The sequence below is a fragment of the Bombyx mori genome, chromosome 11, assembly GCF_030269925.1.
Source record: "Bombyx mori chromosome 11, ASM3026992v2".
NCBI classification, from domain to species: domain Eukaryota; kingdom Metazoa; phylum Arthropoda; class Insecta; order Lepidoptera; family Bombycidae; genus Bombyx; species Bombyx mori.
Genome location: NC_085117.1, coordinates 12,964,621 through 12,978,541, shown reverse-complemented (window position 1 = coordinate 12,978,541; position 13,921 = coordinate 12,964,621). Strand labels below are relative to the sequence as shown.

The 13,921-nt window shown below is 37.4% G+C and overlaps 2 protein-coding genes across 2 annotated transcripts; both read right to left on the bottom strand.

The window, feature by feature from the left end:
- Positions 1-1,471: 1,471 nt before the first annotated feature.
- On the bottom strand, positions 1,472-2,851 carry CPH22 (cuticular protein hypothetical 22). The gene is made up of 2 exons (NM_001173284.1): positions 2,824-2,851; positions 1,472-2,713 (listed from the first exon to the last, which is right to left on the bottom strand). The coding sequence occupies exons 1-2, from the start codon at positions 2,833-2,835 to the stop codon at positions 1,472-1,474; spliced, it is 1,254 nt and encodes a 417-aa protein (NP_001166755.1). The 5' UTR covers positions 2,836-2,851.
- Positions 2,852-9,728: 6,877 nt separating this feature from the next.
- On the bottom strand, positions 9,729-10,394 carry CPH23 (cuticular protein hypothetical 23). Its single transcript, NM_001173283.1, has 2 exons — positions 10,377-10,394; positions 9,729-10,056 (listed from the first exon to the last, which is right to left on the bottom strand). The coding sequence occupies exons 1-2, from the start codon at positions 10,386-10,388 to the stop codon at positions 9,793-9,795; spliced, it is 276 nt and encodes a 91-aa protein (NP_001166754.1). The 5' UTR covers positions 10,389-10,394; the 3' UTR covers positions 9,729-9,792.
- Positions 10,395-13,921: the final 3,527 nt, after the last annotated feature.

The following is a 13,921-nucleotide window of genomic DNA, read 5'->3' as shown; positions in this document are numbered from 1 at the left end:
ACAATTTTTGTCTGTCTGTTTGTTCCGGCTAATCTCTGGAACGGCTGGGATTTTGACGGGACTTTCACTGATAGGTAGTTGATTATATAAGGAGTACCTTAGGCTACTTTTTTTAGATTAGCTTCGCCCCGCGGCTTCACCCGCGGTACGACAATAACCGCGGGTGAACATCGCGGGACTCAGCTATTAATAATAAAATTTAATGTTTCCGAAGCGAAGCGAAGGCGGGTCGCTAGTTTAATAATACATTTAAATGACACCTAACTGAGATTATACTACGAGTAGTATGTGTCAAATTCAGCTTGAATAACGTTTCAGAAATGTAAAGTTCGATATTTTAGTACAAAGGTAAATACAATTGAAGATTTTAGAATTAGGCAGGGTGGAATTAGGCCTAGGTACCTAGCCTTTCGGACTCACAAGACCTTCTACCACCAGTATTTTAATGTAATCTAAAATATAACGATTCCTAAAATCAAGTTTCACACTATAAAACATTTTCTGTGTATTCGACGTGGGTACGGAACATACCCTCACTGCGGTGGCGTCTGCATGTACGGAGCCGGCAAAGTCGTCCCAAAAAATAGCAGAGCAACTTGGCTACAATGCTCATCAGAGATTTCTTTCCGCCCAAAAATGACCACACGTCATCGTGTTTATACATGACAAGTTTCACTCGAAGCAGAAATAAGTACTAAAGGTACTATTAGAAGAAAAAAATCACATTAAATGGGTGTAAGAGCTCACAACCAAATTAGTTTTGAGTAGTTAGGCGAACTCATTGAAATAATAACATGAATTTCCTCGCTCATCTTGATGTCAAAGTCTCAATTACATAAGTGAGAACTCTTCAAGTCGGAACAAATTAATACAAACAAACCTATCATGAAACATTTAAGATGGGGTGAGTACCCTCAAATTACAATTAGCTGCTAATTAGTGAAATACTAACACGGACTATTGAAATGAATCATTTTTAAGTACGTTTGTAATTTTATGATTTTTATCTGAAATCTTTAAGTACTTTTCACTGATTTCACATTTAAAATTGTTTCTCTTCATGTAGTTCTAGCCTTAAAGGCACCACTCCGTGATATTTACCACAACGAAAATATTTAAGCAGTGCTTATACGTTCCGTTTTAGATAATGTGTCCTATAACGCGCAATTGACTCAGCTCGTAGGCATTGTATAATAAAGGCGTGGGTTACGACACAGTACCTATACATTATACCTATTAGCTACCCAGATTTTGTCTCGTTTCTGCTTAACAATAAATTAGTCTTGACGCAAAAGCAAAACCCACACGATACAGATTTAGATTTTTGTTAAGTAATTTATTTACATAAACACAAACAATTATCATGTTTTCTTTTTTTTATTCTAATACATTACTTAAACTTAGCTGAACTATTATGTACATTGTGCTTATAGTTAACAGGTGATAACAATTGCTCTAAAAGTAAAATGGACTAAACCTTTGGTGGTTTTTGATGTGTTCCCGATAGCGGTCTAAAAGTAGTCGGTTCGGCATTCTTGTTCAAAGGTTTTTGGTTTTGTGAAAGAACACTTCTCGTGGCGATGGCAGCTTTGTGCCCGTACGTGTGTGCCGGTCTCTTGACTTGACGTATCCTCAAAGACGTTGGAACTTCTCTTATTATGACTTTCGAACTAGGCTCCGCTGCGAAGCCGTATATGTGTTTTATTATTTTAATGTGACGGTGTGGCTGTTGTCTTGTAGCCGGTGGTGGCGCTATGTATGCCAGAGGGATGGGTACCACTTCGACTGACGTCTTAAGTTTCTGGGGTGCATCCTTGATAGGGTAATGCACGTGTTGCGACCAGCCTTGTGTCTTTGGTTGTTGTGGCCAGGGTCGTACAGGGGTAGTAGTACTCGACGATTGTCCTGTTGCTTCTGCTTGTGGCAAAGGTTGTCGTTGTGGTAAAACTCCGTTACAACGCTTACATCCTTGGAACTGCGGAAGTTGAGGTTGTGGTAAAGGCAGTCCGTATTGCTTAAAATTGACATTTTCGTTCGAAGGTAAAGCTTGTACAAAACTATTGTCACTGTTCGACGGAACAGGCGTCGTTTCCGAATCCCTCACAGTCGTGGTGGCTTCCGTTATTCGTGTTGTTGGTACAGGAGTTGTCGTTTCTTTCGGTTTCTCTTCAGGAACATTAACAGGTTGCTCTGGTTGTATGTACCCAAAACCAGGTGGGAATCCGAACGGATAAGGAGGTAATAAAATCGTTGCCACTGGTGCAGCAGCATGAGCTGTCGCAACTGCTATAGCAACGTTAGGTTGTTGCGTGGCATCAGGTGTTGGTTGAACGGGATTTGCTGGTGCTGGAGTATTATTCGGTACTGGAGACACAAAAACAGCATGTTGTGGTGTAAAAACAGGTTGCTGTGGTGGCACATGTATAAATTGTTGTGGTGGCGATGCTAACACGGGTGGTGGTTGAGCTTGTAATACTACAGGAGGTGGCGCAGGCGCTGGAATAAAGACTTGGTTTGGTTGTGGCACCGGGACGACAGCTGGAGGTGGTGGTGCAGGAGCGGGGACCAGTACCTGAGGAGGTGCTGCTACTAAGCGATTAAACGTCCTCTCAAAGTACTGTGAGCTTGCAGACGTTACGACCGGTCCCGTTGCCGGAGCATGACCGATACCAGAACCGTCCACGTATGTAAAGACAGCTAGGGCTATTATTACCTGAAAAATAAACAGTTATTAAAATAAGTTTAATGTAAATTCATTACTTGACTCGTTTTTGTCAAAATTACGCTGATGATTTACGGTAAATTATTAAATATCGTCATTACCTGGTGCAGCATCGTGAGGTCGCCTCGCATGACCACTATGAAAATTATAATGCCGGTGCTAGAAAATGGACTCCTCGTTTATATATAGGTGTAACAAATTTTGCATCGTGGTGTGGCAACGTGGCGGGTGTCGCGGAATACTTAATGGTACAATATGTAAGGACGCGAACCTTGATGGCTACAAAAATCGTATTGAAAACGCCCAACGAATAATAATACTCGGTAGCCCATTGGGAAAGTACCGTTGTATGTGTTGGCAATGGCTATAACGATTTTGTTAATTGCAATATTATTTCCTATCAGATAAATCGACGAAAAAGAGCATCTCTCAAGCGTATTGGTCTAATCTTCCTCGTGTCTGACTAACTAATGCTTGAAGACGCAAACATTGGCTGCTCTTGAAACACTGTACGTGCTCAGATTGTTACAATAAGGTACGCCCATAGCACTTAATAGTCGGTAATAGAATAGACAGTGAAATTTTCGTGTACTTTAGTATAAATTAGTTTTAATAAGCTGGATAAGCTAATTAATGTAATTAACGACTTTTAAAGATCTGTTGTTCATAGTATTTATATATTGGTAATTATATCCTTTGTAATGTTGCAAGGTATTTAAGTATGTAATATTATGTTGTTTCGAATTGCGAGTTTAAATAAAAATTAATGCGTATTTTGGTTTATATTTAAATTGTGAGTCGAAATGCATGTTTAAAATTGTTTGCGGGATTTACTAAATTCGAAATTCGACAAATGGCGCCCTTTTCAGTTCAGTTCGTTTTCTTCAGTTCATATTATGTACGTAATGTGAAGTGTGTGCTCACCATTAGAGTTTGTAAGAGATGTATTAACTGTGCTCTTGGTATAACTACTGTATTTTATCCCATTCTTCTTTACAAGCGTTAGCCAAAAACTATTTAAAAACATTAGGAAGCTAGAATCTAATTCCTTTAATTAAAACATACATGCGAATAAGAGGTTGGTCACTAGTAAAGTGAAATGTGGCTGAGGATTTTAAATTAATTCTCAGATAGTTTTAAAAAAAAGTTAGGTGGGTTAAAATTTGTACGAATTTATATTTTTTTATTCCTTTAAGTATTATTTATTATGCACTATATTAGAGGCAGATGAATGAAAAATAGTATAATTGTGTTTTTTGTGTATGTTATTTATACCTACGTTCGAACGTTGCTTATTCGATTGATTTGAACTTGGTTGACTAACTATATTATAAACTCAACGCGTGACGTATGAGTAGTATCAACAAAAAGTTTTTTTTTTGTATAGCCGGTACCAATGCCGATAAACAAAGATAATAAATAATACAGGAAAGCATAAATTTTTAAGCGCCTAATGGAATTGTCGTTCAAAAGCTTTACGCGATCAATGCTATGCGTTTTAAGCGCGTTTTTGCGCCGGTATTATAAGATTGGTTTGGTAGACAAATAAATAAATGGAAATTGGTAAACAGATTCCGGAATGAAATTTTAAATTGGTAAACAAGAAATTTTGGTTATTTACTTATTAAGCAATTATTTTTGCTCTAATAAGCAGATGTGCCCAAGCCTAGCAGTGATCCAAATCTATAGACCCCATATTTTGAACGGCACAGCCAACATCGTTGCACAAGGTCGGAATTTGAACAACAGGTTTATTATTAGATTTTCATTACCTCTCTATTTTTTATTGCTTTGATGTACGAGTACGAACGAGCTCACGGCCTATCCAATCGTTCATTCAAACCAGAATGCATGTCTGCTTCGCGAAGGTAATAAGCGGATATACTTTTTTATGTTTGAGAGATTACTTGAGGACTTTCCAGTTTTACCAGGGCAGGTGGGTGAGCAAAGGCTCAGCCAGGAGGGGTGGAATTTGCTAACAGCTACCCGAGCGCCTCCAAAGGAGGCCTAAGAACTCAAGAGTAGCTGCTTCGCGAATGTATTTAATACCGGATCGGAATCGCGACCCGCTGAGAAGATCTGGCGAGAAACTAAGCAGGCGGATAGACTGCGATTCATACCAATTATCTATTCGCCTACTTAAAAACACAATGCAATATTGGTTTGCGGCAACAGGTAATACGATCGTTGCAACCAGCGCGAGTTTTCAACAAACTTGTCTAAGTAGTATTTAAAAAGAAAGTAACCCGTTTTGTTTTCTGGTTTTTCGAAATTTCGTCGTTTGGATTAAATATATGTTTACAGTACAGCAGTCTGTTTTTGTATCAGAAAAGCACCCGGTAATAAGTGCCCATGAACATAACCAGAAGGACAACGGCATTGACACCGTCCTCGGAAAACGTGAAGGAGAAATCTCAACAGATTTGTAATTCATTCGTGAAGCAGCTGCTCTTGAGTTCTTAGGTCTCCTTCGGAGGCGCTCGGGCGCTGTTAGCAAATCCCACCCCTTCTGGCTGAGCCTTTGCTCGCCCTCCTGTCCTGGTGAAACTGGAAAGGCCTCCGGGCCGCCAGTAAGCCTTCAATCGTAAAAAAAAAGATTTGTAATACGGTTCTCGTGTTCTTCAGAATACTTCACCGCAGAAACGGGTAAGGGTAGACGGTTAGATAATTAAGTACAATTTAAAATAAATACATATCGAAGGGTGAAATGCTATTTAGATTATTTTTTTTATTCCTTAGATGGGTGGACGAGTTCACAGCCCACCTGATTTTAAGTGGTTACTGGAGCCTATAGGCATCTACGACGTAAATGCGCCACCCACCTTGAGATATAAGCTCTAAGGTTTCAGTATAGTTACAACGGCTGCCCCACCCTTCAAACCGAAACGCATTACTGCTTCACGTCAGAAATAAGCGGGGTGGTGGTACCTACCCGTGCGGGCTCACAAGAGGTCCTACTACTAGTAGTTAGTTTATGTGAAATTTCGCTTAATATCCTCATCTTTGTAATTAATTTATTTGATATTATCATCACCAGTTGCATGTTTTTTATTGAATTTCAATTAAGTTTAACTTCATGCAAATAACTGAAGAATGCTTTTGTGTAACGATATTTTTTCTAAATTTAAAATTTTATAAGGCTCTCCTTTTATCCCTCGAAATACCAATACATAAATATTTAAGACTTTTTAAATAAAAAAGTACTTTGTGTAAAAAAACATTATCTGTTAATCTTCTTTTTTTTTTTTTTATTGCCCTTGTAGGCAGACGAGTATACGGCCCTCCTGATGGTGAGTGGTTACCGTCGCCCATGGACTTCAGCAATGCCAGGGGCAGAGCCAAGCCGCTTCCTACCGTTTAATACTCTCCACAAGCCTCGTTTGAAGAAGGACATGTCATAGCGCTCGGGAAACACCGTGGAGGGGAAGCTCATTCCATAGCTGGATGGTACGTGGCAAAAAAGACCTCTGGAAACGCACTGTGGATGACCGCAGTGGCTCCAGGTAGTATGGATGAACTCTACTCCGGTGGCGGGCGGTGCGATGGTAAAAACGAGATGCCGGTATCATCTCGAACAATTCCTCAGAGCACTTCTCAATTGAATTAAAATGCTTTAAAGGTTTTCCTTTTTATTTTATTTTGCTGATAACTAAAATAAGATATATTTACGTTTAACATGTTGCTTTGAGATACCACTGACGACTATTTGTTATAATAACGTTTTGCTATTAAATTCAATAAGGTATTTAAATAAAAAATACTTTTTTATTTTTTATTACTTAGATGGATGAACTAACTCACAGCCCACCTGGTGTTAAGTGGTTACCGGAGCCCATAGACATCTACAACGTAAATGCGCTGTAAATTGAGATATGAGTTCTAAGGTCTCAAGTATAGTTACATGCAATGCAATTAATAAAGCTCATTTTTTTTCATTGCACGTCTTTAAGCATTTATTAGTAAAATGAAATGAAAAGTTGATAAAAAACCAAGACGAATTACATCCACCTAAAGTAACCACTACATTAAAGTAAATTACATTAAGGCTGATTTTAATTCACTTCATAATATAGACAGCGGCTGCTTATGCATCGTCTTTCTACAACGCCAACAAAATAGAATATCTCAAGCACAACCGCATAGTGTTGATATTAGACTTTAGGAACGTAGGCTGGATCATTAATCAAATAATTAATAGTAGAGAAAACCTTTTTCTTTTTTTCCTACCGATGCTGATAGCCTTGAGAGGCTATTTCAGCTTTACCCTAGCGTGTAGGTGAGCTCTCCGGGCTCGAGCCGGAAGTGTCGCTAGCACTGGCCCTAGCAAGAGCAGTGCTTCGCAAAATCTACCACCGGATCAGAAACGCGACCCACTGAGAAGATCCGGTGAGAAACTCAGTGGGCTGTGTCTATGGATTAATTTACTCGCCGAGCCCTTCGTCGCAAGCGGCGGGTTCGGCGAGGACGGTGACCGGTGCTTGAGGTACCTAAAAGCACCGTTAATGGATCGGGAGGATCCGTATTGACGTTTTTAGGGCGAAGAAAATGTAATATCCTTTAATTAATGTAACAATTAACAAATAACGAAAAGGAACTAACAGAATCATTCACTTTTCATAGAGTAACATTTAGCTTCATGAATCTGGATAATATATATAGTCTATAGAGGCGATGATATAATATGGTTTAATAAAAACTTATAATTGCTTTATTACTTATCGCACGGCATACTATAAGCTTGCACGGATATGTAACACTATACTTCGCATTATTGCCGTGAAGTAGTCATGTTACATTATAGTATAACCGGCGTGGTTTGGGTGGTATTACCTATACCATATAATGTAGTGATTATGGCCTAAAGGACGTCCGATGCATTCGTATCAAGCGATGCAACTGTGTCGGTATTGAAATCCCGCAGGCAAGTATGAAATTATCTATTAAACTGCGTAATTAACAAATGTTTACGATTGACTTCCATGGCATTTGCAGTGATGCGTTTCAATTCGAAGGGTGGGTGGCATCATTTACGTTGTTAATGTAGGCTCCGGTAACCTTAACAACAGGTGGGCTCTGAGATCATCTACCCATCTAAGCAATAAAAAGATGTGTGGTGTCATGGGACACCGGATAGGAACGAAGTTCCTTATTATAAAAATATTAATTAGAATAGAACTTTATACCTCGAATAGAACTTAAGTTCTATTCGAGGTATAAAGAAAATAAAACTGGAGGTTTCGCAACAACCCACGGTCATTCGGTGAAGTGCGAACTTATTGTGGTACACTTCATTTACGGTTGTTCGCATAAAAATTAGTGTATTGCGCAAACGTACGCTCTGAGATCGTGGTCAATTAATGATAAAAAAATATGTCATTTTTTGTACGTTATTACAAAGCTAAGTCGTACACTGTGTGCATTACTAATTTGTTCGTTATTACAAAGTTAAGTCGTACACTGTGTGCATTACAAATAAAAATCTTACGATATGGACGTTTTTTCCCGGTTACGGTATCCCTCCACATCGTCCCATAAGGAACGTTCGTTCCAAAAAAACCATTGAAACTTCGATACAGACTTCACGTGCCAAAGTCGACGGCGACATTCACATTGTGATATCTATGGACCCTTACAGCCCCATAGCGCTAGGTAGTCCGTAAGCTAGTGCACCAATCTATGCCATTAAAAGAATACGAAGTACATTAATAATTTTGGTAGCCGTATACCGCTACCTACATTACGCTTTCAAGGAACCTCCCGGTAAGTCGGTTCATATTAAGTGCTCATTTAAGCTATTCACAGTAAATGTGAACTATAACATTTTATGACGAAACCATGACCTTTAATATGTTCTAACGCCATGTGTATTACGCATTTATAGCCCTTTAATATTCTAAGCAGGCGTACATGTTTACCATTTTCCTTATGTGTGGGAATTTGAGCTTTTTTTGAAGGTGGGGTTGCTGTAAGGGCCGCTTCCTTTCCTTGGTAAGAGGCTGAGCTCGAGCTTGAGGGCACCCACTAGAGAGAAGTTTGCTAGTCGAGCGCATTTGGGGCAAACTTTACTGCTCAAGAGTAAATGTTTCGCAAGTGCATTGACTAATCTATCGGAATCTTGAACCGCTAAGATCTGGCGGGAAACTCAACATTCTGATGTTATGGGTTAAGTGTTAGGTCGGACTCTTCAACGAGTTCGATTGAGTACGGTGATCTGTATTTGATAATTTTAGGATTAGCCGCCCAAACCTGCAACCTATCAATCACTAACGACCAATAGAACCGAGATCAGATTTGATGGATCCGTTGAGATGGGTCTAAGGCGACAATAGTGGTTGGTTAGAGTTAGGTCGGGGCGTTCTGACTTTTAGTCAGCGGCAGCTAAAATAAGGGGCTTATCACGTTAAGGACACGAAGAAGCGTTTCGATGCTGTCTTCAGCTACTGATTGAGTCTGCTCGATTTGATTACGATTACATAAGTATATGTTGCTAAGTTGTAATTTTTGAAGTGAAACTTCCTTATCGGCGTTGGAAAAAAATTTACCGTCACATTTTTCGGTTACGCGTCACTTTTTTCCGTTACGCGCCATCTGTTTTGTATTCATGTCTATGATAATAAAATCCTTTTGTTTAAACTTTATCTAATTTAACTTTTTTGTATTCATGTCTATGATAATAAAATCCTTTTGTTTAAACTTTATCTAATTTAACTTTATTTAACCAATTTCTAGAAAGTTGCATGTAGATCATTTTTCGAAAAATAAGGCCATAAATAAGTTTCACTTCTTACGTGTGTACACTAGTACACGCACACATTTTTTTTTATTCCTTAGATCGTTTATAAATAATAAAAAATAATTGCTAAGTACCATTTCCATTGCAATGTTGATGGACTACATATTTGAACCGGTTCAACTATTAATAGAGTTGTTTTGTTTTATTACTGGTATTTACATAGAACAACTCTCAATAACCATAAAGAACAAGTCCGCAATAAAAGTCGTTAAGTATATCAATCGGTAAGAAACATTTTATTCAGGTTGTCACTTAAACAGGATTTTGCGGTCTGGTATTAAACGGCAACATAGCCGGCAGGGGCAGCGAGATAGGGGGCCGAAGCTACCAAAGGGGCAGATGGAGCGACATAGGCAGCTGAAGCGACCGCCGGTGCGACATAAGCGGCAGGGGCAGCAACGTATGCAGCTAATCCGTTGTTGATGCGATGGTAGTACTGAGAGCTTGTTGCGGTTACCACTGCAGGTGCCGCCACCAATGGTGCGCTTAAAAGTGTCGGCTTGGCCGCGGCGATGGCGACCAGCGCAGAGATGACTAAGATCTGAGAGAGAAAATAACGGAAAACTGATTAACTGGTCCTTAACTGGTACTTAATTGGTACTTAACTGATACTTAACTGGTACTTAACTTTTTAATATTTTGCCTATAATAAAAGAGCAATAATTTGGATCAATGATTCGAAAAATATAATAAAACTTAAATTAAATTCAGAAGTGCTTATAGCCCAGTGGCACTGTCAGTCATATGTACCGTAATCGATTTTATATTGCCAAAGTTGCACATAACGTGAAACACGATGAAGATGTTTTAACATTAATTGTTCTAGAAAAAAGTACAAGAAACTTTTATAAAAGTACTCACAATTTTCATCATTTTGTTAGAGCTGATTGTGATGAATCAGGAATGCTTTTGGTCGGCTGTTGTGAGCATTATATAGGAGAAGACAAACGTCCGTGGCGCAATAGCAGCCCTCGCGGCGCGTCTCTGGCATTGGTTTACACGTGACTTGAATCAATTGGTACCTTTTAAGCATGCAACCATATTTCGTGAGCTCTCTCCTACGAATTCGTAATTAGACTTGATTGGCAAATGACCAATATTGGTCGGGTATGTGAAACAAATTACCGGTCGATAAAACGAATCCGTTTGCGTATCTAAGTATAATGCTATGCTAAGCTATGCTACTATGCTATACTATGCTAAGTATCTTTTCAATTTTGGGACATTCCAGTTCCAACACAATATACAGTGTATACAGTACCTCAAGCACGAAAATCTATCGAATTCGTAATGTAAATGTATGGAGTCCTCGATACGAAAACGGATCACTACGTTAGATGGTAATATTATCAGGTCATGGTATCAGGCCCCTAACCCAGCTGGATAACGAAAGTTTCTTAAGGTGTTGATCGAAACTTTTTGCTATCAAACCATGTATCGATATAACTATAGGAACAATGCTGGTTGAATCAACATGCCACATGGCGGTAGTCTCGAGAGGCAGATCTAAATATATTTTTTATTTATACTTTTCTGCCTTCACGAGGTTTTAGTCGTGAGAACTTGTGACATCAACCAACACTGCTTGACGCGCAGACCAGATTATTATCACAATATTAGGCTTATTAGCAACAATGTATCTAACCGTGATAATAGATCGGTCTCAGTAGAGCGTAACATGACCAAGAACTGGTTGAGGTTGGTATTTGTAACAAGGAATAGCAGAATCAAGAAAACCATATTTCAGAGCAAGTTGTTGATCGATAATCCTAGTCAATTGGTTATGTCTATGCAAGTACTCGCCGTTAGCAAAACGAGGACAGCCAAAAAAAATATGTCTAACAGACTCTCCCGGACGGTGACATGCCCGACAAATGTCGACTGTCCCGTCCTTTAGTATATATTTCCAGTAGTTATTCGTCATGATAACTTCGTCTATAATTGCAAAAATAAAACCTTCAGTTTCCCTAAAGAGGTAACTGAATCGTAACCAGGCCACGTGAGCTAATTGGTCTACATCAGGCCCTCTGAGAGCCCGGTAGAACCTACCGTGTAACTCCTTGATCCGGCTATGCGTACCGAAATACACTTCACCTTCGGCCTCTTCCAATTCAATCAATTAATTATTAACTAGAGGTCCCGCAGTAGTCGAAATTCGACTATAATTAATTGGAATTGTAAGTTTGTACACTATTATGATTGCATTTTATACTTCTATAATTACAAATTTCGCCAAGGCTACACTATAAAAATATTCATAAAGACAAATAATATTTAATCTATTCTCAATTTGACAACAGACGTCAAGAACCAAAGTTTGATAATAAATAGTATGCATGCGTGTGTGCGTCAAATACATGGTATGTAGTGTGTGTATAATGTTTTCTTTATTGATTTAATGTATCTTTTAGGCATTATTTAAAAAAAATATTAACTTTGTGCACTTCTTCTCTATATTCTTTATAAGTGTAGAAAATTTCATACTCCTCCGTCCGCGCAATTTTCGTAAAAAGGGATACAAAGTTTTTGCTTCACGTATTAATATATACTTAGATATCATTAAAATCTAAAATAGCTTAATATCACGATTGCGATATAACTGATTCACTTTTAATGTTTAATAAACGCCAAGAACCTTACTATACATAAGTAATTTAATTGAAAACTAGAAAACAATAAGAAAAAGAAAATGTCACGTAGTTCAGCCACGTGAATTCATATTCCATTACGTGAGATGCGAGTTTCAGAAAAAAAGGAAAAAAATTAACGTGATCGTGCACGTGAACGTCTTTAACTCCTTACAGTTATTTCGCTGTTTACTTCAAGAATAATAAAAATATATTTTTTTAAGAATTTGGATCAATTCGTTTATTATTCCAATGACTATATTATCATGGTCTGCTATTATTATTACTTCAACAAATTTCGATTAGATGAGATATATCTAATATATAAAATTCTCGTGTCACAATGTTCGTTCCCATACTCCTCCGAAACCGCTTGACCGATTCTCATGAAATTTTTTATGCATATTCAGTAAGCCTGAGAATCGGCTACTATCTATTTTTCATACTCCTAAGTGATTAGGGTTGTCCCCCCTAACATTTTTTTTTATTTGGACTTTTTTTTTTGTTATAATGAGGTATTATGTGGTTGAATGAGGTTTTGTTATTTTTATTATATATTCCCTCAACGTTCACAGCGCTACATGCCTCTTTCACTCATTTACCACATCCTTACACACTTACAATAAGTTAGTTTTTGTTTCTACACTAGAAATTCCCTAGAAATCTTATATATGGCAAAACAATGTTTGCCGTGACACCTAGTATATATATAATATTAATATTCTTATTGAGACAATCAAAATATTGAGAAGGTATAGTGTGCAAAGAATGCAATACTTAGCGATTTTCAACTTTAAAAAAATTGGTATATTAACTAAATTATATTTAATATATAAATTAATATTTTCACGCGACTGAAACGATGTAAGTATGATCTTTACGAAATTTATCTCAACGGCACGCGAAAATACAAAGATTCATTTAAAAATTTAATTAGTTTCCTGATATATTTTAATTTAAGATATCACGTACTTTTGTATTTTTTTTTAATAAATCCTTACTTATAAATGGCTTAATTCTGAGCCCTGTTTTCTTACATTATTTTTTAATTATTATTTTATTATATTATTTTATAATTATTTTTTGAAAATTATATATAGGGTTTTATAATAAAATAGACGATTGAGTAATTTCGTAAACAAAGATTTAATAGGAATACTTGCGAAATTTTGGGGTCTTTATTAATGTTAGTAATCTTACGCAATTACATTATTATATTTAATTGTAATTCGAAACACAATAATGTACTCACCCACATGTTCTTTAGTCTGAACGATCTGTAAAGTTTCAATCCTTATGATAACAATAGAATAAAAGCCTTTGCTTATTGAGGTACAATTGTGGCGGTAAATATTTCAATGAGACACAATGGTCAATCCAAAGGGACAATGGGTTTGGTAAGCGATTACATTTTCGGAAACGTGGTAGGCCATGTGCTCCACTGTGGCATTCATTTTAATATATTTAATTATAGTTTTTAAATATGCTACCTTGAAAAATATACTATTGAACTTGGATATCGTAACCTATTATTTAAAAAAAAAACCCTAAACTTTTAAAGTTTGCGTATTAGTAACATGAAATTAATGTACTCTAGCAACATGGACTTTTGTTAGCGTTTTTCTATAATTAAATTACGATTTTCAAGGAATAGACCAATCATTGAACACTTAGCGCGCTCAAGAAAGCAGCGGAATATTCGAAAGGTCGAATTATTGAACCTAAAACGAGTATTCATATCACAAATTTCCTAAAATTGGTCATACAACGAATTCATAA